Genomic DNA, 25362 nt, shown 5'->3' with positions numbered 1-25362 from the left:
ATGTCTATCACATATATCTGGTTTAGCCAGACAAAGGTGGAAAGTGTCAGATTTGTGTAATGTTGCTGGTATGATGTGACAATAACATCAACAAGTCAGTCTCTATTTGCTACAGAAAAAGTTGTTGAGGTGCTGAATCTCTAGATCTCATGGTTGTATCAACTGTTAAAATTCAGAGTGCTTAAAAACCACACACATCCACACTCATACTCTGATGGAACAACCATTGGATGTCATTAAGGGTCTAAGGTCTTGCTGAAGGACCTGGAGGAACTGGGAGTTGTACCAGCCACCCTCTAATTAGCGGAAAACCTGCTCTACCTCCCGAGACTCAAGAATACGAAAACACCCACCTCCACGCCCCCCCCACCGACATGGTGAATAGCAGCATCTCCAGGTCCAGCAGCTGACCTTCATTTATTCACTGCTCCCTGCTTGGCTTTTATTACCTGGGAATCAGCAAGAGGCAGCAGCTGTCACCCCACACGCCAATGTGTCAGGTGAAGCTCTTGTGTCAATTTGCTGAAATTTGTGTGTTTTAATCATCTTTCCTTGACAAAGAAATGGTAATACACAGTAGAAGCTGCTGGATATTTACGTTCAGCTGTCTGTCTTATATTGGGTGTTGGTCTTGACTTTTTTTTTTTTTTTTATGTCTCCCATTTCTCAAAAACACGTTTGCAGAAACTGTCAGTATGCACAGTACAAATCAATTTTCTCCTCAGCATGTATACTGGGACAAAGGCAGTTGTCCAAATGACAGACAAAGGTGAACTATGGCTGTAATTTGACTAACTCTGGGCATGTAAACACAGTGAGGGACAGTGAGACAAGAAACGCTGAGTGAGTGTTTTATCTGATTGGCTCCTGGCAGAGCCAAAGAGGTGTGTAAAGGGATACTTAGGAAGATAGGTGGCCTGGGGATGCTGGTCTTGGTCTGGCCTTTCCTGTCTGTCAATTTCCTGCTTCCCTATTCTCCGCTAAAAGGTTCAAGTTCAAGACTCGAGTGACTCTGAACATGTTCCAACATCTGAGCTGGCAAATTCACACTGGGCATTTTTTTGGGTGCTGGAACATGTTGAGGTAGTTAACTGAACTGAATACTGTCTTCTTATTAGATTTGATGATTTTTTTCCAGGGGGAAAATACTGTATTTATGTATAAATGAGGAAATCAGTGACCTTTGACCTTGGCTGGCTTTTAGTTGCTGCTTCTTGGCTGACTGGCTTCAAGCAGTGTCCTCTGTCCTAATGAGATTCATGAGCTGACATTAAATGTCCTTATATTAACTGTTATTACTGTAATAACTGTCATACAATTCACATAATTAAAATGAATATCTCTTTATTTAACACAATGTTTTCTGTTATGTGTTTGAGCTTTTTTCATATGCATGAATGAATTTGAACTGTAATTTCAGCCAGAGGTTTGTTTTTGTAGTAACTGCTTGCCGGGATGTTGGTGAACTAGAGCTAATATCTAACACACTAGCCACCCATGAGCAACGAACAGGATGTTAAATGCACGTGGTTTATTCAGGAGTTATGTTCGTAGTATCAATTCCTATTTATTTTAAATTAAGGGTGGACCTCTTGCAGGTATTTAATTGTGCAAATAAAAATCGATTGGTTTCTTGAACACTGTTGTCATCACATGAACAAATTTACAGAGCATAAGCACAGATGCATTGGAGACAGTGAACTAGCTGCTTAGCAAACTGATTAAAAAAGGTTATCTGTCATAAGTCATCAGCTTTGCTCCTGTAAAAGTGTTTCCTTAGATCAGTGGTTGTGTCTCTTTAAAAATGATGTCGAGGCTCTGGTTCACTCTGTGTCTGGGTACTGAGACTTTACGGCAGGAAAAAGGGCAGAAATGATTGTGCTGGTTGACATCAATGCTGATAAGCACCCAGGTCTCTAGCAGATTCATTTGACCTGGGTCTGAATGCCGATAGTGGCCTTTTCCATTGTCGACGAAAGCCAGATGTTAGCAGATTGTAGGTTTTTTTTTTTTTTTGGAAAGAAGGGGTGTTCCAGCAGCTTTCCTTCAGTTTGACTCTACGTTTCCTACAGATGTCATAACTGACATGTCTCAAAATGGCATGTGATTGTTCACATTTCAGCGCATTTGAACTTGATGCACAGGACTGACAGGTCTGCTTAACCCCTGAGATCTATACCAGTGATCCTGGCAAAGCCTCCTCTGCTTATTGTCACGCTCTGCTTTTTGTGACTCATTATTTAGTTTGTTCCTTAAACTGTGTGTGTGTGTTTAAGAGCACGTCCATTTTCCCTGAAGGAAATTGAAGGTGAGTTCAGGCAGGTTTTGCATTTGTCTGTGTGATTCAGTGGTGTTTCTTTGCCACAGGGTGTTTGTGTTAGCTACAGAAAACACTGCTATTTATCTATTCAAAGGGTGTTTGTGAATTTGAATGAATTTTACTTCTGGAACAGCAAGATTACGTACAACTTTGTCTCTCAATTCCTGTTTACGCATCTCTCATGATGACCAGTCTACGCTCCTTATCCTGTTTCCACTCCTTCCACTGTTTCCCCATTTGGCCCTGTCTCATGGTGAGCCTGCATTCTGCTGAGGGGTCATCGGAGACTGACGGGACTGCCCAGGAGACGTGATTAGTTCTATCAGATGATGTATGGAAGTAGGCTGAAGTAAATAGGAATGCAGGAGATTGCGTCTGTAAAACTGATGAGGCGCTTTCGTGAGGCCCACAGAGCTGATGCAGCTCGACAGACGGCAAGACGCTGCTGCAGAGAATGAATGCCTGAAAATGGTGAATCATTTTGAGGGGAGGAATAGAAGTTTGGCAGGCTGGGAATGAGGTTTTGCCGTCTGCTGTGTCTGAAAATGTTTGCTTTTGTTAGCTCCCACTCATCTATATGATCTGATGGAATGTGTCTGAGGGTCATAATAGGACGGATTGTACAGAAGAAAACGTAGCATTGTGGCTCCAGAAGAAGAAAGTTGATCTCTTGGTCTTTTGGTACCACCTCACTACCGGGTCCAATCTGAAATACCTCAGTTTCTATTGGATGCATTGAATTAATCATTATTATTTTTTTTTTTACAAACATTCATGCTCCCCAGAAGATGTATTCTAATAATCTTACATTTCCTGCCGTACCTTATTGAGGATGACCTTCACAACTATTAGATAGAATATCTTGAAAATCATATGCAGACATTTTTTTTTTACTCTTTTAACTTAACTTTGCACTAAACCAACGCTGCCATTTGCTGTATATACTTTTTCCTTTGTACAAAACATTTTTAATTCTATTGCTTTTGCTTACTATTTTGATATTTATTATGGATAATTTGTTCTTTACTGTATATATTTTTATTCTTATCCTATGTTGTTTGATATCTCTGTGTGTAATGCTGCTGCTACACTGCAATTTCCCAGCCTGGGATAAATAAAGTATATCTATCTATCTATCTATCTAATAGTCCCCAGAAGATGTGTATTAGAGTTTGACTTTTTTTCCTCGTGAATGAAATACCATGACGAATGTTTGCTCGGTTGACTACCCAGATTGAAATTCTCCAGAGGATCAATCCTCCAAAGGACTTTGGTGATCCCTTGACTTTTATATGCCAGTTTTATATGTTAATTATGGCCTTACTGCGCTGCTATTAAGGCTGTTGATTCTTGGTCTAACTGTCCACACATCCACGAGATTGTGTTGTTGACAAAAGGTCAAACAAACTCTGTGCCCTTTTGACGTCATTATGCAGAGAAAAACAAGTTTGAAAATATGAACTGAGTGACGGTTATTATGTTATATTTCTTTTTCTGAGACAGGACAGTTGTTGATGATGTTGGCGCTCATCATTCTCCTTCAGGTCGTCTTTCAGATGACCTGCATGGCCTCAAGTGTGGTTTTCCTCACAAGTCCTCACACTGCCAAATAAATGACACACTTTAAACATCCCCTAACATGCGGGCTACCCTCATCGCTTTCCCAACTACTACTCTGTGATGTCAGTTCATGAGAAAGTTGTGAAACTCTATTGTGAAATTATTTAAGGGTGTCGTACCAAGTGTGAACTCTTATCGCCAAAAAAGGAAAATTACAAAAAAGGGATCTTATTAGCCTTGCCAAGGCGGGTTTCCAATAAACAGTACATTGTGAGTTTGTAAGGGGGATTCTATCAGATTGGAAGTTGGCGTAGTGAAACAAAAAAATAAAAAGTTCCTAAACTCTCCAGGGAGGAGCCATGGGGAAATGTGAAAGTGATGGAGGAAAAGAGTCAGAGGTCCAGCTCCAGGGCCCAGTAGACCCAAACCTGGTTGCTGGCCTCAGATGTGAACGATTGTGGTGCTTCTAAGGACAGGTTAGTTAGTTCACTTTGTTCACTTTGTGGTCTGGTTGAGCTCTGTGTTGTGGAAGCTGAGCACCCTCTCTACTGATTTATTTTTGAAGCCTGGTTCTCTGGCTCTTTGTGAAGGTCAGTACTGAGGGGAGCCATTAGATGAGATGATGACTTTGGAGATATAGCTCTGGATTTGGATATATTTTGGACATGCTTTCTGTTGCAGAGAGTCACAGAGAGCCTGGTTTGTCCCGTTTGGGGCTTGCCCCTTGAAGTATGATGGATTTAACCTATTTTGGTGTGACACAGATACCAATGTTGATGTTTCTGCTCTACATAGTTCACAGTGACAGGACAGAAAGAATTGTTGCGGGGCTTCTCAGAGACATTTTAATGGGGGTTTGGTAGAGATGGAAACTGACCCTTCTGTGCACCCCCACCCTCCCCCTGTTGCTGCTCACTCTTTTCTCTCCTCCTCTCTCTTCTCTTTCCATTCTCACTCTCTGAAAGCACTCCCACAGCAGGAAGAATACAATTATGGAGATATCGGGCCCATGCTGAAAAAGTGATAGCCTGTGAAATGTCTTCGGCGTCACACAGACAATGTTTGTCCTGCCCCAGTGCAAACAGGATGCTGTGTGCAGGAGAGCGGCGTAAGATAAGAACAGACAACGGCAAGAGGGAAAGACCAAAAGAATGGGCAACGAGGGGGGCAGAAGACAACACGGACAGAGAGAGGGGAAAAGGACAAAAAAAAAAAAAAAAAAAAGAGCATGAAGACCGATGATGCTGAGATGATCCTGTGACTCTGAGAAAGGGACAGACAGAACAGCAGCAGTGTGATTGTTGTACAGGAAGTAGAAGGGTATGAGCTACCACCTGAAGGAAACACAGCTTCTCCTCCTCCTCCTACTCTTAACCATTTCCTCTTCCTTCCTTGCCTGATAGTTGTTCACAATGACTTTTGTTTACCAAGGAAATTGCAGGTTGTTTTGTGCAACAACTCATCAGAGTCTGAGAAACGCAGCAGAATCACTTACACAGCTGTCGGCAGGGATTTGTTAGTATAGGTGTGATCGCACACCATGTAATTCTTGCAAAGAAACAGATTACATGATGATTGTACACATTTTTATGAGCTGTGTCTTTATTGACAGACACATATAATTAGTTGATTCTTGGTGATTATTTTTGAAAATAAAAACTTTTGTGAACCAGAAAAGCCTTAGTCTTGGTCTAAAGCCAATATTTTAACTTTTTACCCCCCATCCTGCTATATTAGTACATTTTTTTGTACGACTCCAAAGGCACATGCTCCACTTTGTCATGGCAAATAACTTAAATGATCAAGATTCTAGCTAAAGTAGGTTGTTTGCACATTTTCATACCAAATAACAAGACTGTTCCTGTCAGACACACTGATTTATGGATGTTTAAGTATTTACTGACTCACTCATTCATCTCCAAGCCTCACACCTCATGGCCCATCCTCTAGTCAACAGATGAAAAATATACAGGAAGAAGTTTAAATAAGGAGGGAAGCATCTGATCTTACAAGAGATGAAATTATTGACATATCCAGAAATGGAAACTATATATTGAAGGAACAGAACCCAACAGTTCTTCCCATAACCAGATTAAAGACTTTTGCTGGGTTGTGTTTAGCTTTTGTTGGGACGTTTGCCGTCTCCATGAGCTTTTTAAGATTAACATCAAAAGACTCCTGATACGAAAACACAACCCACACAATCAATATCAGGATCAATATAGGACTTTTAGATCACACACATAAGGAAGCATGCACAAAATCACAAGATTAAAAAATAAAAAGCTCTCCATCTTCATCCAGCTTTCCGGTGTTGATGCCTCTGGAGATGAAAAACCTTCAGAAAATGGAGCAGTGCTTTTTATGTTAAATCTGTGACAGCCTCAGTCTCTCTGTCTTTTCTTCCGTTGATGAATTATGCATGCGTGTCTGTCTCTCCCTTTTTGGAGATTGAAACCTCCTTTTTTGAACGTGTTAAGCAGAGGCACTTTGCTCATGTCCCTCAGGGTGTCCTCGGGCCAATGCGAGCACTGAGCACCTCAGCTCTTTTGAGTTTGTGTACACAGAATTAGTAATGAGCAGTTGTGTACTAATTCGGCATTGCAGTGTTTACCCTAACATTAGGTTAGTTATAACTGCATCTTCTTTAAAGGCATTTGTAGAAGCCACAGTGATTATAAAGGCTGCTCAGCATTGGCAAGAATCATTATCAATGTGCTTAAAATACTTAACTTAACGGGAAACAAAAAAACATATTGAGTCAAATTGTTAATTTTAATAATGTATAATATTTAGCAACATTTAGAATACAGTTTCAAGATATATGGTCCTAACTTAGATGGTTGAACTGGATAACATCCACCAGTTTGACCATAAATGAATATCAGTGTAATAGTGTAATAAGAGTCCATCAGCCACAGAAAGATATCTATTCATTATGCTATTTCTTCAGGAATCTTAAAACCGTTCTTGGGAAAGAGAATAGATAATGGTGAAAATGTTATTTTTGGAAATCCCTTGGCTCTGGCACTGTTTAAAATTCAGGGTGTCACAAATAATGTGCAGCTCTTGGTGGACTCTTTGGTGGGATCCTTGACAATGTGACTCCCACCGTGGCTCAGCTCCTGTCTCTCCTCCCCTGGAATTACCCCATCAACAGGGAAGTAAACACCAGGATTAACTTTCAGTGCTGGATCTGGACGGGGCTTTTAACTTCAGATCTGCTCAAAACAATGAGAAATCCTCCTACTTTTCTTAGCAGCTGCCTCCCCTGAGCTTCCCACTCCCCTGAGCAATACATAAAGCTTCCATGTTTCTTTCGCATGAAATGCTTAACAGGATATTACTATATTCCACTTACAGTGACAGTAACCAGGCCTGTGCAGCATTTTATTAGCGCTTTCAGGTATTTTCAGTTCAGGGTCATGTCAGTGCTTGTGCAAGTTGAGAATATAGAACTTTCACAAATGTAAAATTTTATCTTTATTTGTGAAAGGTGGATTTGCAGTATGATGATGTGATCATCTTTAAGCTTTATCCACAACAGCGCAGAAGGACCGAGCTCACTGAGTAGGACCAGAGCTGCAGTCTTGGGTGAGCACTCCCTGCACTGATTGGAAAAAGTTGCTAGTACAAAAAGCTCATCATCTCCACAGCCAACAGTGTTTTTTGTTTTATCTTTTTATTAGGTCCATAAAAAACCATGCAAGACACCATCTTAAAGACACCCATGAAGTCCTGCTGAACAATAAAGGCACAGCAAGCAGCCCTCGGCTCTGTAGCCTCAGGCAGCTGAGTGGGCCTTTACTGTATGGGTAGTCGTTATTGGCTTGATTTGTGATTTGTAATTACAGTGTTGTGGGTTGGGACGGCAGCTGAAGCCGACACTCCTTTCCTCCCCCCTAGGTGTTCTACAGTGTTTTCCTCCTGTTGTGTTGGACTTTTGGTGGTTCATAGATTCCATGGTGTCGCTATGAATTTGAATTTGTTTCTTTCCACCGCAATCCTGGAAAATCCATTGGCAAGATTGTGTGCATCATAAATATGGTGCAAAATGACTCTTTGCTCTTGCTCTCTTTGGATCCTTAGGTAACGACAGAAAATTAAATCCTCATCAACACAGACCTAAATGAATAAAACTTAATGGCTTCGTACTGACAGGATGGCTGTGAGTGAGATTTAATGTGCTCAGTAGAAGGGTACTAAGTCTCTTCATTCAGTTCACACAGCAAAGAAGATCATTAAAAAAGTAAATTATCATTTACTGCTCTCTTTCAGCATCTTTTTTTTCTGGCTAAAATATAAACATCCTATTCCTCTGTTATGAATAAAGCTGGAAGCACCCATCATTTATGTATTCCATTTATCCAAGCAGCAACCAATTCCAGCTGTCAATGGGTGAGAAGCCATCAACTGATGGCTACAACTGATTTCGATAGTTTTCATTGTTTTACTAAAGTTAACATGCCAACCAGCTAACTTTGCCCTGTCTGGTCACTTTCTGATCGTGAAGATGTTGCTCAGCTAAGAGGACAATGATAATCTTTTCTGTAAAGGCAAGATGGCTAAAAATTGCCACCAAAGGCTCCCAGGAAGTGAATGCTGCTGTGAAAGTGAATGACAGCGGTATAAAGGTATAAATAGAGAGCTAAGGCTGATTATAGTTATAGAGCGTGCAATAACGTGACGTGCACGTTGACACTTCAGTACGTCTCTGCTGTGAAAACTTCACTTTAAATGTTCATTGAATCCAATCAAACAGCAGCATATATTGCTCTTCAAATCCAAACTACTTCTTATTTTGTCATTAGTTGTTCTGGAATTAAATCAAATGAGTTCTGTGATGTTTGATCTGCCGAATTGTTGCTGTATGAAGTCAGTGCTTTTTAAATGATAATAAGGAAACATTTACACTCCGCATGTTTATTGCCTTTTATCTTTGTAAAGACAAGGACACTGGGTGGTTTGAACACATCTAAAGTCCCTTCCTGCTCAACAACACAACAATAAATGCAAAACATTGAACCTGATAATGACAAACTCAGTGTGGATTTAATATAAAAAAACAACAACAACAACACAAATGCTTAGTCACGCATTTCTTTCAGTTTTGCTTTCAGTGGAAAATACCATGTATTCAAGGCTGCTGTGTATGAGTTCTCTCTGAAAGGTATTTGAGCATAATGCAGTAGCTGTGTGCATCGTATCGTCACAGGGAGTTTGCTGTCTGTGTTGAGTAACATGGCAGAGGTGTGAGTGGGAGAGCTCGACTACTCAGATAGTAGCATTGCTCTGTCAGTTGCTGGGCTCCCTTCACGCCTTGTGTGGATTACACAACCCTCCAATACCGACTTTTACAGTGAACACAATCTCTAAAGAAATTGTGTGTCACGAGTTGTGAAACGTAAATGGTGAATTTCTCCTTCTAGACAAGTTCATAGCAAATACTCAATCTGCAGAATGAGTTGAGAGCCCAAGGCTTCAGTTGCCGCTGCACTAAAGTGTGTTTCACGGCTGCGCAGTGTCTCCCCCCTGCAGATACTGCATCCATCTAAAAGGTGCTGCGAGCTCTCCAATGTTGGAGATGTCAGCAAGGGAAGGGCTTTCCAACTGCATAGTTGTGGTTGTTCTGAGTGGTGTCATTTCCTGTTTTCTGATGACACTTAATCGGCGCAAATCCCAGCTGATTGCAGCATTGATTCACATTAAACGGGTGTGTGTCTGTACATTTGTAGTTCTGTTTTCCTTTGTTCACTGCTCCATTGCTGCATTTACACTGCAGCTGCCATCCTTTTTATATCCAGTCTATGCTATCTGTCTTCACTGCTCATATAAAGCTCTGTGAGCTGCGGTTTTAGTATAAAATCGTACACATGGTAGTTGTACACATAATTTGAAGTTTTAAACACCAGTGTCCACTCTCAGCACTTGTCCTCTGTCCTTCCCTTTCATCGAAAATGCTTCCAGTTTGCTTGTCCCTCTCTCATTGTCCAAAGGTGTTATTCGGAAACAGAAATCTTCTGCCTGTCTTCTCCTCCTTAGCAGTTTCTCAAAGTTAGGGCCTTGGAGTGAATCTGATGTTGAAAGCCAAGTGTGGTTTGACGGACCATTTAATGATGTGATGGACACTTAACTCAAAGAATGCGTTAATCCTCCTCTGTGCTTCATCCACAAGAATGAAGATATCTCTCAGGAGCCAGCCTAGGTCTAAATCGGTGTTTCCTCACTGTGGGTTTGCTCTAATTAATTCCATAATGAGCCTCTTTGATGTGGAGTTGCATAAAACACTGAGGGGACACACTTCAGCGTCATCCAGCCCCGACTGAACTGCCGCTCTCATTGAGACTTGTTAGGAAGAGTCACCTGTGGAAGACCAATGAACTGGTTCCCCTGCTGATTCTCCGGCTGTTCTCCCTCCTCAGATCCCCTCCCTCAGTCAATGGCCTCCATCCAGGCTGGATATTTTTAGTCTGCTGCCCTCTCCCCTGGAAGCAAGCAACCTCTTTTCGAACCGTCCATCAACTCATGTCCAAGCTGCCTCTTCATGAGGAGCTGAGCCATGATTGTTGGAGAAAACAAGGGTCTGGCATTGAAAGCATCTGCAGAACATTTTAATGTAGATTATTGTTGATCATCTGTCTCAAATTTGTCACTGTGAAGAAGTAACTATAATTCCTCAGAGCAGATAGACAGATACTTTATTTATCCCAGACTGGGAAATTGCCATTTGTTTTTTTTTTTTTTTTTTTTGGATAGTGTGTCCTCTATGTGATACCTTTTGTGAGCTGTAGTTTGTGGAGGGGTTAAAAAAGGATCCCTTTCTTCCTCTATCACTCCAAAATGTTCTGCTCAAATTGGACGTGACTTTCTCAGCACTGGTTTGAAAGGCTGGTTTTTATTTGGTTCTCTGAAAGGCCATTCTAACAAAGTCACAAGGCTTCTTGGGTATTTTTGAATATATAATTTGAAACACTACTTCAAAACTAACAATAGACTGAGACTGAGCTGAATGGCTCTGCTGTTTTGCATTTGGTCACTCCTATCAAAAAACTTAAAGCTGTTATAGTCAGTGTTTAGACCCGATGCGGTTACATCCCCAAACGGCCAAGTGATGCCATTACCCAGAATGTTTATTTTGCCGGCTGAGCTGTCAGAATCTGATCAGGGAGTGATGGCTTGAATCACGGCACATCTTTGTCTTAAGTTTATTTGTACCTCACATGATGTTATGGCTTTAAAATCAGCATTCTAGCAGTGCACAATAAAGCTGTGTTTTTCCAGTAAGCTCAAAAATATTTAGTTTCCAATGAACGTGAATGAATTCTTAAAACTAATGCTGCAAAATATCCCTCTACCCTGGTACATTACTAACGTTTAAACAACGAATGGATCAGTTACTTTAATGAACTTTAATATGTCATTAATAATAGAGATACAAATAACATTAGTGTGAGTAACCACGTACAGTGATTTTTCAATCTGATCTTAACATTTACAAGTGGCTTCATTGGAGCTATGTTTGTCATGTTTCTGTCACATTTTAATGTGTAGTGCTGTTTGTTTATATGCCAGACCAAACATGTGGTACACAGATGAGAAGCACACACACAGGCGGTTTTAGAATATGAAACAGCATGAGAAAAACACTTCACAGTCACACTGCCAAAAAAAAATAAAAAAAATGAATAATAATTTAAAAAAATTGAAGTTTTATTTGACGAATCTTGATTTAATAGACAATTGACTTTTTTCACCCCAGCTATGTATTATATGTAATTGTATACCTGACCCTCTGCCTCTAGTTGGAAATGATTTCTTTTGTGAATGTGTTATCTCTGAGGTCAAACTAGGTAAAGGCTGGATGATGTCAGATGATTTATTTCTTCAGATTTCTTTAATAAGGCTCCCACAGAGTTGAGTTCTTAAAGGACAGGCCTAGCACTGAGTGATTAGTGGTTGAATTTGTGTAGTATTTGATGTTGGCTCTGAATGGGGGCGCTCACTTTGTCTCTGTCACTGACTCTAGCCCCCCCCCCCCAGTCGAGGCAGATGGTTGCCCCCCCCCCCGAGCCCGGTTCTGCCTGAGGTTTCTGCCTCGTAAAGGAAGTTTTTCCCTCCACTGTTGCTGAGTGCTTGCTCATAGAGGGACATGCTCGGTCTCTTTAACAACTCCCGAAAGAGTACACCTGCTCTATGTGTACAATGTCTTGATGTAACTTTGTTATGATTTGGTTCTATATAGATACATTTGATTTGAATTGCATTTCAGGCTTTAGTGGCCTCCATTCAGAAATACTCTTCATCAGCCCACATCATTAAAAACCAGTGTACCACGCAGCCTTCATCTATGATACATGCTAACGTGTCCTTCAAGGGAACTTGAGGATGTGTCCTGAAGGTTGTTGTATTTTCAGGTCATGACTCTATTTTGTGTATTCGTGTCAGATGGAAACACAAAACCAAAATTACACTCGAAGTGGCTTGGTTTATAAGTTTACCTCAAATACAGCTTTTTTTGTTCTGAGGTAGACCTGGCATTAGTGCCAGGTGTAACCAAGCAACCGTGGCTTTTTTAAGGCTCCTCATCTCCACTCCACTTCTTTTCAATTATGGAGCTTGCATGCAGCAGAGGAAAGTTTTTATAGCAGCGTATTTCTAACCCCATGCTGCCGTGGTCTGAAGAAAGGAGAGCTCAGCATAGAGTTTGGGAAGGATGAGCCAAGATTACAGCCAGTGGAGACGGGAGGAATGGGCAAGCCTGGAGATCGGCACAGCTCAAAGAAAACAATAATATTGTAGGTGAATCTGAGGACAAGAGTGAGAGTATGAGGAGTGTAGAGTGGAGAAAGAGGAACCTCATGTGGTGGCCATGTGCTCTCAGAAGATGGCCACAGGGGTCTTTGACAGGACCAGCCTGATGTCATTTCCTCTCCAGTCTCAGTTTAAGCAGCTGTCAGCCAAAGAATGCCTCATATGAGCCACAAGGGGAAGAAGACTTGAAGCCATGACCTCTTAGGCTATGCGGAAGCCTCCAGGTTATAACCTTTGCTGGTGTCGTCTAAGCATTTTTATCCTCAAGTACTGTTGCCAAGTTAAAACGTGGTTACTATTTAACATCTTAAAAGTCACTGTCAACATTTGAAAAACAGGTTTCACTAGAAGGTTGTTTTTGCATTAATCACCATTAACACCACGCTTCAAAATTCTAAAAATATGTACAGAGAGAACATACTGTAATGGGGTGTTGTCTACTGTAGTTGTACTTTGTGGTTAAGGCTATTTTCAGATCCTGAACAAACAAATGCACACCCTAATAAATAATTAAAACACATTTTAATGTAGTCATTTAGGCCCATCCCATTAGACTTCAACAGGACTATTTATGTGGCCGGACGTAGTAAATTTAAGACCCATCTTTCCTTTCAATATTAAGGTTAAGTGAATATTGAATATATTAAAACATTTCTGTAATATGAATAAATGTGCTGTTTAAAAAAGGTGTAGATGCTTCTACTCTGCTTTGAAATTCAGTCCAAGGTCATTCAGTTTGTAGATCTGTCTCATGCCGCAACACATTTTGGCCTAAGTGTTTTGCATGGGATTTGTTTAAATACAAAACAGCAATATAGAAGCTGCAAATAACTCATAACATGGTTCTTATACCTTCTCATGATCTATTGGATTTGATTCTTAATATCCAAATAAAGTATTATGTTTCAACAGGAGAACTGGGCTGGTACTTCTGTGTTCAGAGCAGATTCAGTCAGCAGAGGTGTCAGTATTTCTTGAATTTGTCCATATGTAAAGACGCTGCCTTCTTAAAGACTGGGTTGTTAAAGAGAGTTCCTCTAAAAACCCAATCGGGTCTCTCGGTTCCCCACGCTGCCTAAAAAGTAGGCCATTGGCTGAGAAAATGGAGGCATGAGCACAGAGGAGAGAGGAGGCGGAGAGAAATAAACGAGTGAAAGTGCCAGCGGAGGGAGAGGAGGTGTATGTCGAGGGGAGGCAATGGGTTTATTTTTACCTCTCCAGCAGTATAGCCCCACTTTCTAATTAGCTGCAAATTAACTTCAGACAAGCTGAGGGCGGGTGGCAAAGCGCTGCGGGTGCAGATATAGACTTGGCTTGTTCTGCCTTCCCTTCTGTTATTAGCCACGTTTCTCTCCAGGGCTCAGGCCTCCATGGGCCCCTCAGAGCCACCCAGGCAAGGCCAACATCTGCTCCCCAGAATCATCACCCATCTCCTGCACATCAGAGCTGGGGCAGCCTAAATCAGAGCTGACTCTCTACACCACCGAGCTGCTGCGACACGCTGCTCCATGTCAGGTTGATCTAGGCCACGTATTCCCCAGATGAGATGCTTTAATACTTGTTTATAAAACTGTCAGCAGTATGGTTTTATTGCCTCATTACCATGGTCACCCCTCTGTCAAGCTGGTGTTGTCCCCCCCCCCCCGTCCCCCTTCTTATGCAAAGTCCACCGGTGCACTTGCAGGCCGAGAGCTGCTGTGTGTGTGTCTATGTATGTGTGATCTACATGTGATATACAGGAAACCTTTGAAATAGCAGCAAGCGTGGCTAACGGGGGTCCTGGGAGGAACCGCCAATGGAAAGAGCTAAAAATATCAGTATGATTTGTCAAGGGCTGTCACGTTACTTGATGGTACGATCGCCTCACAGGATCAGGATCATGACTTCAAACACGTACAGACACATGTTTCGAATTTGGTTTTTCACCCACTCAGCACTGCTGCACTGACGACGAGCTGAAATAACACTATAGGAGCACAGGCGGCAGACGTGAACTCGGATCTATTGTGCACAGGTGGCGACTTTCTAGTGTGAATCTTTCTGTTCCTCCGTGTCTGTCTCCGTCTCACTCTCTTTTTCTCTCCCCTCGTCCATGTGACTAATGACAAGGTCCAGTGCTTATGTCCTTATATAGACCTATGCTCTGTCTGATCTGGCAGAGGCTGGGATGATGGTACACACACTTTGAAGCACCAACACACATACTTGTTCGGCCTCGAAACCCTGAAAATGTCAATGTATGAGCTTATGACCAGATTTATCAATCTTCCAGTAAGTTAGTGTTTGATCTGTGCAAAGGGCAGGTGTGCTATTTTTAGCTCATACATCTAGTTCACCACACGGACGATTATTACTGATAGCCTGTTTCCTGACAGTCAATTCAAATTCATAGGTAGTGTTTCTAATGTAAAGATAATGTAAACATTTTTTTATGATTGCCACCACCACTTAGCATCGCACAAAGACTATTCTGATTCTGTGGACAATTTTCCCATAGACTTCAATACAATCTGAATTACTTTTATAACTAGTGCAGTCACCCCATGATCGTCACTGGACAGAACGCAGGTTTGAGACACTCTATTCACTCATCTTTATTTATGATTTAATCAGTTAATCAGAGATCAGCTGTTTGTTAAGTGGACGCTGACACCCAAAGATTTCCACGTAAAGGGTTAGCGTTAGATATTTCATACTATTTGATATTATGTTTGTGTGAAAACAATAAGTTTGTTTTGAGATAGAGTTGTCAGTGGCGATCAGGTATTTGGAGTTCTGCATGCCCCATGCCATCCATGGGTACTGGACCTACTTCTGTAATATATTAAGGCTTTGTTACAGATACCAACAGAGCCTGCTGATCCCTTGTGTATTCTTATTATAGACTTGTCTTGTTAGGACACACACACACACACACTCTGAGCTGTTCACCAGACCTAGTTATCGACATAAAGAGATCTCTCCTTAAATGGTAGACTGCCCATGGCCCTGTTTCCACTGCACAAACCAAATGAAGTCCAGGTCTGGAAATGGCCTTTTAAAGTGGAGGAGACTCAGATAGAGAGAGGAAAGAGAGAGGGAGGGAATGATAGATACACGCAGAGGGAAAGAAGGTAAGAGGAACAGACAGATGGCAACAGGCTTGACATGATTCCTGACCCCGTGGGAAAGATACTGTGACAGCAACGAGGCAACTTCCTGCCTGTAAACAGAACGTGGCTGTACATTTATCAGATGTATATACGTATATGCCCCTTTCATCTGAGCGGAATCAAACTTCCTCTTCAAAAAAAAAAAGAAAAAAAAAAGAAGGTGTAATTGGATGTTAAACACGGAGCTGGGTTTATAATACAAAAAAGAGCCACCTGTCTACTTTAGGTTTCCAACACACACAGACATCTCATCATTGAGTAAGTGAGGGAGCAACAGAGATAGATATGTGGACAAAGAGGTAGGTAGATTGATAGATCATGTTGGTAACCAGGTAAATAGTAAAATAAGTACAGTAGATAGGTACGCAGATGTGTACATAGAAACACACCACCACCATAAAACTGTTATACAACGGATATCCCTGAAGCTGAGAACAGATTCTTTCATTTAAACGTGTGCACAGGATTACAGCTGCAGGCTTGGTCCTACACAAAAGTATTCAGAAGTCAGTTTGATGTAATTTCTTCTGTGATGTGACTTGATGAAGTTGAAACACACATTGACACACTTTGAATGTGTAAAATTGTCAGGAAAGGCTGTTAATGGTGTCACTCACACTTCTCTTTTCTCTCTCTTTCTCCCCTCTAGCCTGAAAATCTACAGAAAACATGGCTGAGGGAGTTTTACCAGGTAAGTGAGGCAACATGCCAACGATTTTTTTTTTCTGCAGTGGAACATGTGTAGTGCCGTTGTTGTTGTTTGCCTTAGTTCGTAGCTTCAGTTGGCATCATTATGTGTTTGCTCATTCCTGCTCATATACATCACATAAATTGTGCAGAGTACATTGAGAAGTTAGTATTTGTATATCTGACAGTATAATAGTAACAGTTGTTGCGTCTTATCGCACACTTCTTGCCCTGCAGCGTGGGCCTTTGAAGCACGTTATCGGGATTGTTATCTGCTTACTCTCCCCCATCATCCTTATTTAATTTGTCACAGTGGTGCTAAAGTGAATGATGTGCTCTTGGTGCAGCGGGGGTTACCATGTGTTTCTATAGCTTCAAGTGTCATGGGACTGTGACCCAAAAAAACCCCTTTCATGTGATTTTCAGTTGGAGGCATATAGATTACGACGAGTGAAGAGAAACTGTAGACCTTCCTTCGCTATTTTAAAAACCAGTATTTGTTTGTCTTTTCCTGATCATACTCTTTACCAGTCTTTATTTATTTTTTAATCTTGCAGACTAATGTTCGATTAAGACGCTGTGATCTTATTTGCTTTCTGAATTGGTTTCTCAGAGAGCTGTGGCTTGAGCTCAGTCATGTTTTGTATCTTACCTTTTCATCTACATAGGAACCTCTGACTAACCACAACTCTTTCCACTGGGGTAAGGGAAGTGAGGCAGCTAGAAGTCAAACTGCTGTCTTAAAGTGCTGCTGAAAATAACAGACGTTGATAGGTTTAATATAATAACCAGGATACATCTGGGGTGACGTTGTGACAATTGCCACTTGCAAAAGGCGTTTTTATGCAGATTGGAGCTGTTAATTTTAAATAGATTTTTGCATCACTTGTTATAGTTATATATTTTAACTTGTGCACTTATTCAGATCTATACAATTACACTTTTTAGTTGGTAGCTGTCCTAACTTCATGCACAAATATATAGATTTTGACTGAGAAGCTTTTGTGTTTTGACGGATGGTAGAGAAGTGAAATGCTTCCTTCTAAAGATGTTTCAATGCATATCCTAATACATTTTAATATGAATATATATTAAAATTAAAATTTAAAATATATTAAAATGCTCATTATTTATATTATAAATACACAATATGTGAATACATGTGTTTGGTGGATAAATTGATGTGTGCTTGGATGTGTGCAACAAAAAGATGCTTTTTGTTCCTGCATATTTACACACATTAAGCCTAAAAACTAAAAATATTTTCTGGTTATTTTCTTTTGCATTGAATGGTTTCTTTGACAACAGTGTGATGCTGGTCGGGGATTAGCTGGAAAAAATGGTTTACCTCAGACCAATATGTAAATGGAGTAAATAAATGTCTGCTCAAATACTGGAGAAAAATGCAATCTTGTTTGCCATTCCAGGAAGCACTGCTCCACTGGTTGTGACAGAAAATATTCCAGGCTCACCCTGAACACACATTAACGTGACTCACATCATCTGTGCTTTGAGCCTCATACAAAAAAGTCAAAAATGTGTAGACGTAAGAAACTCAAGCTATGAATTTAGTTTTTATGTAAACTTTTGTGTGCAGTGATAACAGTAATGCATTGCCTCATAAAAACGCAATAACATTATACAATTTAAAGAATAATAATGAGTTCATGATTAAATTTCAGACCAGTCGTTTTTATTAAGTTCCTTCCAGTCATCACTAATTTTGTTCTTATGAGTTGGACCATGTTGTAACAGGCATCGTGACTTCTACTTAGTTTCGCTCAGCAGACACTAAATTTAGCTGATATTTGTTTACAGTGGGATTCATACAAAACCAGATACGGCTTAAAGTCCAGACAGGTCTTGCCTGATAGAGCTACACAACATATCCTACCTGAAACATTTCAGTTCTTACTTCCTTAAAGCAAAAATCAAACTGCATAATCTCCCATTTTACTTGGGCATGTGTTTGTTTAAAGTGTCTACGCTTCAGGTGTATTGGTATTTGTTTTCTGTGGCAGCAGGTGTGTGAGCTTCTGTGACGTCAAACGTTGGTTTGTGAGTTGCTCCAATTTGAAGACTTAAAACCAGAGACTGAGGCCATAAACTCATTAGGAAAATATTTACACTGACTCTGTAACCTCAACCATTACCATCATAAATAAATGCTCAGGCCAAATGTATCCTCACCCTTAAAACCAAGTAACGACCTTAATGATTTTCTTTGTTTACTTTAGCTCAACGCTCTTTTGTATCATTTGTCCCTTTTTTTTTTTTTTTGCTAGTAATAGGTCTTAAATTGATTTTTAAAAATGCCTTAAATTGAAATGGGTCTTAAAGGGATTGATCAATTGATAAAGAATTGTTTTGAATAATAATCACTTATCTGATGAAGCATTGTCTCTTCCAGCTGTACATTATGTAACCATGCGAACCACCCAAATCTCAATCCAGTACGATACATGATGCCGCTGAAAGCTGCAAGAGTTGATGCATTTTCTCCGGCGAGCATATTTGTTCATGCTTCCATGCGGTTTTCAATTAACACTGTTGAGTAGCATTCCTCAAACCTGATTTGCAACTATAAACAAATCTGAATTGCCTCAGGCGCCATCTATTCAAAACCACCAGATAAGAATATGTCTCTGATACTGATCTTTGAAAGTGGCTCTATGACGACCTTTGTTTTTACTGACTGTTTATTAAAAGGAAACGGAGGACCTGTTACACTGAAGGAAACTCCCTTCATTTGAAAATGTAGACTTGAAGAAACGAGAAAACACAGATTAGGTGTTTCTAAAAGAGTTTTTAGGAAATGATGAGCATCGTGTGTGTGCTGAAACGCATCCTGGCTATGGTTATTGAGGAATTCTGGCTCACAGGCTGAAGAAGAAAGTGTCACTTCTGCCAATGCTTGCAGTGAGAAAGAGGCAAAGAAAAAAATAGCTAGAGAGAGAGAGGTGTGCCCCTGTGTGAGCCAGGCGGGCCGATAGCTTCATGCCAGCTCTGCTGCTGACGGCTGACGTCATGGAAAGAAGCATCAGACTCTGAACTCAGCATGGCTGGGAACAACCAGCAGCGACTGTGAGAGTTAACTACAGTCAGAGGGAGTGTGCAGGGCTAGCTCAGCGTAACCCCCTCAGCGCACACACACACACACACACATATACGTACAATACACACTGTTTTCTGCTCCATTGCGTTACCACCTCAGATCACATATGTTTTTAATTCGACAGATTTCTGGATGTAGCACAGTGGCAGGACTCAAACAGGGAGGCTGTGGTCCCGCACCCAGTAAATTGAATTGTGTAGGAACATCCTGTCATCAGGAAGCATTTTAAGAGGTGTCGCCATCTTCTCCTGTAACAGTGCTGCATGCATCACTGCTCCAAGGCATCTGTATGCATTCCACTTTCGGCCAACTGCTGCTGCATGCCCGCTGGCTTTTAAGCTAAAAGCCATCTTTTCTTTTGATTTAATGCAACGAAATGAATCTGCGTATAGTTGAACTGAAATATTCTGGAAAATGAAAGCTGTTAAACTGGCTTTTTCAGAGCTGCAGTTACAGCAAGGCTGTACAAGGTCACCTGTTGGTACCTGCACCTTCATGTGTCAGTTGTGGCTCCTGAAACTTGTTTTTCCTGAGTCACTGATTTCAGATAATGCCTCCGGGTTGAGGGAATTCCTGGAAGACAAAAAATTATTTATTTTTATTTTTTCAGACACCTCTGTCATATTTAATTGAGCACTTTCTCCAAAATCTCTTTTGATCAGTTTTGGCTTGTTTTGGCCTCCTCTGCAGAGGGTGTGTTTCCCAACAGGGCCCCTTCATACCAAGCATGTTTGAAGCAGTGTGGACAATCTCTGCAGCGTTAACTTGTTAACACAGTTTATTTAGGCAGGTGAAAATAAACTCATTTGCACCAACATGTCTGTAAATGCCAGTCTCCTTTAAAGGAGGACCTGCAGCACACCCCCATTTAAGAGTATGACTATTATCTAAACTCGTAAGGGGAATTTGATTGTATGGTTTGAGGGTTAGAGAGGAGCAGATATTGATATCTGGCAGCAGACATTTACTCATACATGCACAGAAAAGTGTGCTATTACTCATTTAGCTTTTTTTTCTACAAATGGCGTTAACATTAGCGATGGTAAATTACAGGAAAGAAAGAAGAGATGAGAGACTTTTAAGTGGACCGGATGCGCTCAGTCAACAGCACACAAATTATATGTAACCTTCTTGTGTTTGTTTGACATCATCATCGTCATCAGCCCCTTTTACCACCTGTGATTCCTCATATGAAAAGGTATTACAGAGATACGCTGCACGTCAAGCCAAATAGTACGAATCCACAAACTGAATGAAGATTGTGAAGGAGTATGCTTCTGAGTGACAGACTGAGTTGCTGATCTATTCATGATTACAACAGGTACCTCTCCCTGAGCATGGCTGGGCATGGCAGCATCCCTCCACTTTAATGAGACTGCACACTGGACAGAAGAGATTGTACAGATACCCAGACCGAATATAGAAGAGCGAGTGAAGCTTAGCTCTAGAATCAAAATTAGATCTAAACAAATCTATTAACGACAATTACTGGGCGCCCTGTGACACGAGCTTGAATCCTTCTTTCTCATGCCAGCGAGTCCAATCAAATCATGTTTCATGACTCAGGAGTATCAGGACACTTCAGTCTTTTGCACATAAACAAAGCAGGGCTAATTTGCCTGTTCCACGTGTGCAGTAGACTGGGATAAATTGGAATCCGGCATTGCTGCTGTGGTAGTATAAACTATGCTTTGCATTGCACCACACTGAATTAGATAATCCCACAGGCGATTTGCATTGGAAGCTTCTCTGGATAGTCACAGGCCAGTGATTGTGTCAGCGTCCCCACATCCAGTCTTGTGATCTGTAAACTGCCTTGTTAAAGGTTGACTGGGTCTTTTAACAAAATATCCAGTCTATAAATACATTACCAAAGCCTACCTGATGTACAGATCTGTTATAATTAAGCTTTTTGATTTCATTGTTAAAGTCTTTAAAGAACAAAACTAATCAAAATCCTTTGACAATGAGATTGAGATCCATGGACTTTGTGGACTCTCTTAAGAAAAACTGTGTCTTTTGTATTATATCTTATATCTGGTTGTTCTCTTGTCATATTTTTTCTGATGGGTTAACTTTTGTGTAGCATTGATGGATAAATCTGGTCAGGTGATAAGCATTAAAATGTTTTAGTTTTAGTCTGAACAGGCAAACTTGCTTTCTATCTACTGACTATCAGGGCCGACTCCATTGGTTGTAAGAAGTCAGGTTATATTTAAGTCTATGGGAAAATGCTACTTCTACTTCTCTTCTGCTCACTTGATTTAGTACCCCTATAAAAGTCTTCCTGTTGAGTTTATGGTCTCAGTCTCTAGTTTCAAGCCTTCGATATGACCTGATGATTATTTTTTAAATGATGGAAATAGACCACAAAGCACCAGCATTCATACATTTGTGTGCTTGCATGTGTGCTAGTAGGGAAAGAGATCGTTTTCATCAAACCACCTTGAAATGTTTCCCCCTTTTGTTGCTACAACGCTCCCTGAGACTTCACTCAGTCGCTCCACTGTCCTGATTGTTTTGCTCAAAATGGACACTCATCAGTGTAAGTTGAGAATCAGTCCCATATGGCAGCGTCCTGTCAGCTGTGTCAGCATGCCCAGACGGGCTTTTCTCACCACAGCAGCTATCATTGTCTGGGGGTTATTTAGACGGACCACTACTGATGTATACATGCACTATTTGGAACAGAAGTTCTTGTTAACAGTAGATAAATTTAGAGAGTGGTCCGAGGTTTCTCTCTTCACAGGTTTGAAATAAAGTCAGTGGTTAATACTGTTTGGTTTTTGGTTGATAGCACTGGTAATTCTGGTAATGAAATTACCACCTGTCTGTTTGCTAACATGGACCTGAGTTTACGGCCTGGAAAGATAAACAGAATGCAGCCGATTAACACAAGCATGTGCATGTCAGTGTGTGCACACGTACAAATGTCCTGCACGGCGTGCCCGAGCCTGACATTAGTTGTAAGCTCCTTGAGAGTGTGACCTTTTCTGGTGCGAGTTGATAGGTCCACTAATCTTTCCAGGTTTTAGCCACTGCAGATCTCTGCTGCTGGGTCATCCAGCTAAGTGACAAGCCATAGGTTGATGGAAAATCCATATTGTTATTGCCATACATTACTTTTATTTGATTGGGCCTGTAGTGAGTATAATGCAGGACTGAGGTGGGCTGCTGGTGAAGTAGCAGGGCTCCATCAAGGTCTGTGAACCATTTGTAGCCCCCTCCCGCCTACATCTACCCCAATACCCAGTGACACTGATGTATAGCCTCTGCCTGCCATCCATAGGCTGCAGCCTGTGAGTGCTTGAGAGTGCTGTAAATCACTCAGTGGTATTGATTCTCCATTAGAGGTCAGCCACTCTGAGCACCTCTGACAGGGCAATCGCAAACACCTCGTCATGTGTAACAGGGAATGTTCAAGGAAAGCAACACGAGGCCACGTGAGAGGAGCTTGCAGGAAGTGGACGGTGCCCACTAATTTGTATGAATGATACAATATACGCAGGCTTACATGTTTGCTGGAGTCCTGCCCGTGCTCTAAGAAGCGCTGCTGACATATTCCTGGAGCAGAACAGTTGTTATTGTGAGTGATGTGTCAGCACAAGCGGTGACGTGTGAGCATCTGTCACACCCTGCAGTACATACAGAGCTGTAGGCACTTCCCCGGTGGTGGATGAAGAGGGGCTGACATTATGCTTGTGGAACAAGCTCACTAAGTGCCTTCTGCCTACATTAGCATGGTACTTTGTCTTGTGTAAATATGGTAGCATGTCACAGAGTTGAGTTAAGAAGAATTGTAGAGGCCCCGGTGCAGCACTCACACAGGTTTCATACTCGGATGAACAATTTAACTTAAGCTTTGTTTATCGTGAGTAAATGGACCTGACTGTGGTTTGTTACAGCTCTAATAAGAAGTCTTTGTCCATTTCCCTCCTTTTTGTTGACCTGTTTTCCTCTGTCTCCCTTCACAGACTGTACAGTCACATAAGCCTTACTTCTTGGCAGTGCACTGTCAAGAGGTGGGTGGGAAGAATTTTGAGGAGTCCATGTCACACGTTGACAGTTTTGTCAAGTAAGTAATGTGGTAATTTGTTTAATTGTTTTGAGCACAGAGGTAACTGCTGAGCGGCTTCTCTGAGGAAACACCCATTGGCAAAAATCTGTGTTAAACTGAGCTGACTGCTCCCCCCACTGGTCACATGGAAGCTGTACCTCAGCACAGAAATCTGTTACCGTCTTATTTTACACATGCCGCTGTGATGGTGTAACTCTGGCGTCAGTTTAAATATAAATGTGATTTTACCAATTGAATTTAAATTTGATTTGAGACGTTTCCTGATCCGTCTCTGTGCCCATCAGGGAGCTGTTGTCCAGTGATGCCATGAAGGAGTACAGCAGAGCCCGCCTCTACCTCGACGAGAACTACAAATCCCCAGAGCAATTCACAGTAAGTCCTGTTTCAAACATCAATGCTGCGTTTGTTTTCTACTGGAAACGTCATACAAGCTGCGGTTCAATGAGGGATCAACAGCTCAGCAGTGGCTTAGTTTGGTTTGATCTGAAGTTTGCAGTTGGCTTCAAGATTGATCGTTGGTCATGATGAAATCAGGTGGTGTCACATCGTTTAAAACAGTCACCTGAAGCTTTGTTTTCAACATCTGTCATAAGTGCTGACGTGAGAGAGTATTTTAGTTTGATGTTGATACACCGAGTATAACAAAGTTTAATTTCTGAAACCAGAACTACTGAAACTTTGCCCATCAAGTAAACTCATCGTCACTCTCCTACAAGGGAGAATTTTTCTTTAAAATTAAGACACAAAAAGTCACATTTCTTTTCTGTCAAACAGTGTTAAGTTAAACTGTTCTAAAGTGAAAAATGAATTTAAGGAGGCCAAAAAAAAAAAAAAGAGATGTATCTCTGTGTCTTAGCCTAAACGAAACAGCATTGACTGAGTTCAAGTACGACATCCTACTAAAAGTTGTGTTCATACATTAAAATCACTCGGTGTATGTTGAATATGTGATGTTGAAATGAAAATTTAGTGTTCACTAGCATTGTAGTCAGGATAGTCAATGTAAAGTCCCACCAGAGCAATGAAAAAGATTTATCAGTGTGTGTTGGTGCAGTGCTCAGACGGTTGGTGTCGGATGGTTACACTGGTCTCTGTTAATGCCTGGCTGCAGGTGAATGAGTGTAATAAAGACCAAAGGTCTTGTTTCTCCTGTTTCACAGAGGAACGGTAGAAAAAATGGCCATGATTGAGCGGTGGTCCAACAACATGACTTGAGTGACAGAGTGAACTGGAATAGACTATCTGGGTTAAACATCATATTGAACTTTGGGTGTATGACGAAGTGACAAACAGAGAAACACAAACGACTGCTGGTTGATGCAAAGACATTCTACACAGGCACATAAAATATCATTACACATGGACAGCTGCAGCATTGAATCTGATTATACTGCTCCTGTACACTTTTGTTCTGCAGTTGGAACCATTGCCTCAAATTAAGACTGTTCTGGGTTTGATTTCCAGGCCTGAGGCCTTTCTGTGTGGAGTTTGCTCTTCCTTTTCCCTTCGGCTGGTCCAGCACCCCCGACTCCCAGACCCTGATGGATATTTTCTCTGCTTGTAGGAACGTGAGATGGCCACCGGATGGCACTAGACATCAGGAAATAATTTAGTTCTTGGGGCTGCTTCCTTTTTTACC

At 41.2% G+C, this 25362-nt stretch overlaps 1 protein-coding gene across 2 annotated transcripts in view; it reads left to right on the top strand.

Moving 5' to 3' along the window:
* inpp5a (inositol polyphosphate-5-phosphatase A) overlaps window positions 1–25362 on the top strand; it is a 114112-nt gene that overhangs the window by 13495 nt on the left and 75255 nt on the right. For both annotated transcript variants that reach the window (XM_029520585.1, XM_029520586.1), the window contains exons 2-4: window positions 16493–16534; window positions 23620–23720; window positions 24008–24095. In XM_029520585.1, coding sequence (XP_029376445.1) covers window positions 16493–16534; window positions 23620–23720; window positions 24008–24095 — 231 coding nt within the window. The remainder of the gene's footprint in view (window positions 1–16492; window positions 16535–23619; window positions 23721–24007; window positions 24096–25362) is intronic.

The sequence above is a fragment of the Echeneis naucrates genome, chromosome 15, assembly GCF_900963305.1.
Source record: "Echeneis naucrates chromosome 15, fEcheNa1.1, whole genome shotgun sequence".
Lineage (NCBI taxonomy): Eukaryota > Metazoa > Chordata > Actinopteri > Carangiformes > Echeneidae > Echeneis > Echeneis naucrates.
This window is presented reverse-complemented; position numbering and strand designations above follow the sequence as displayed.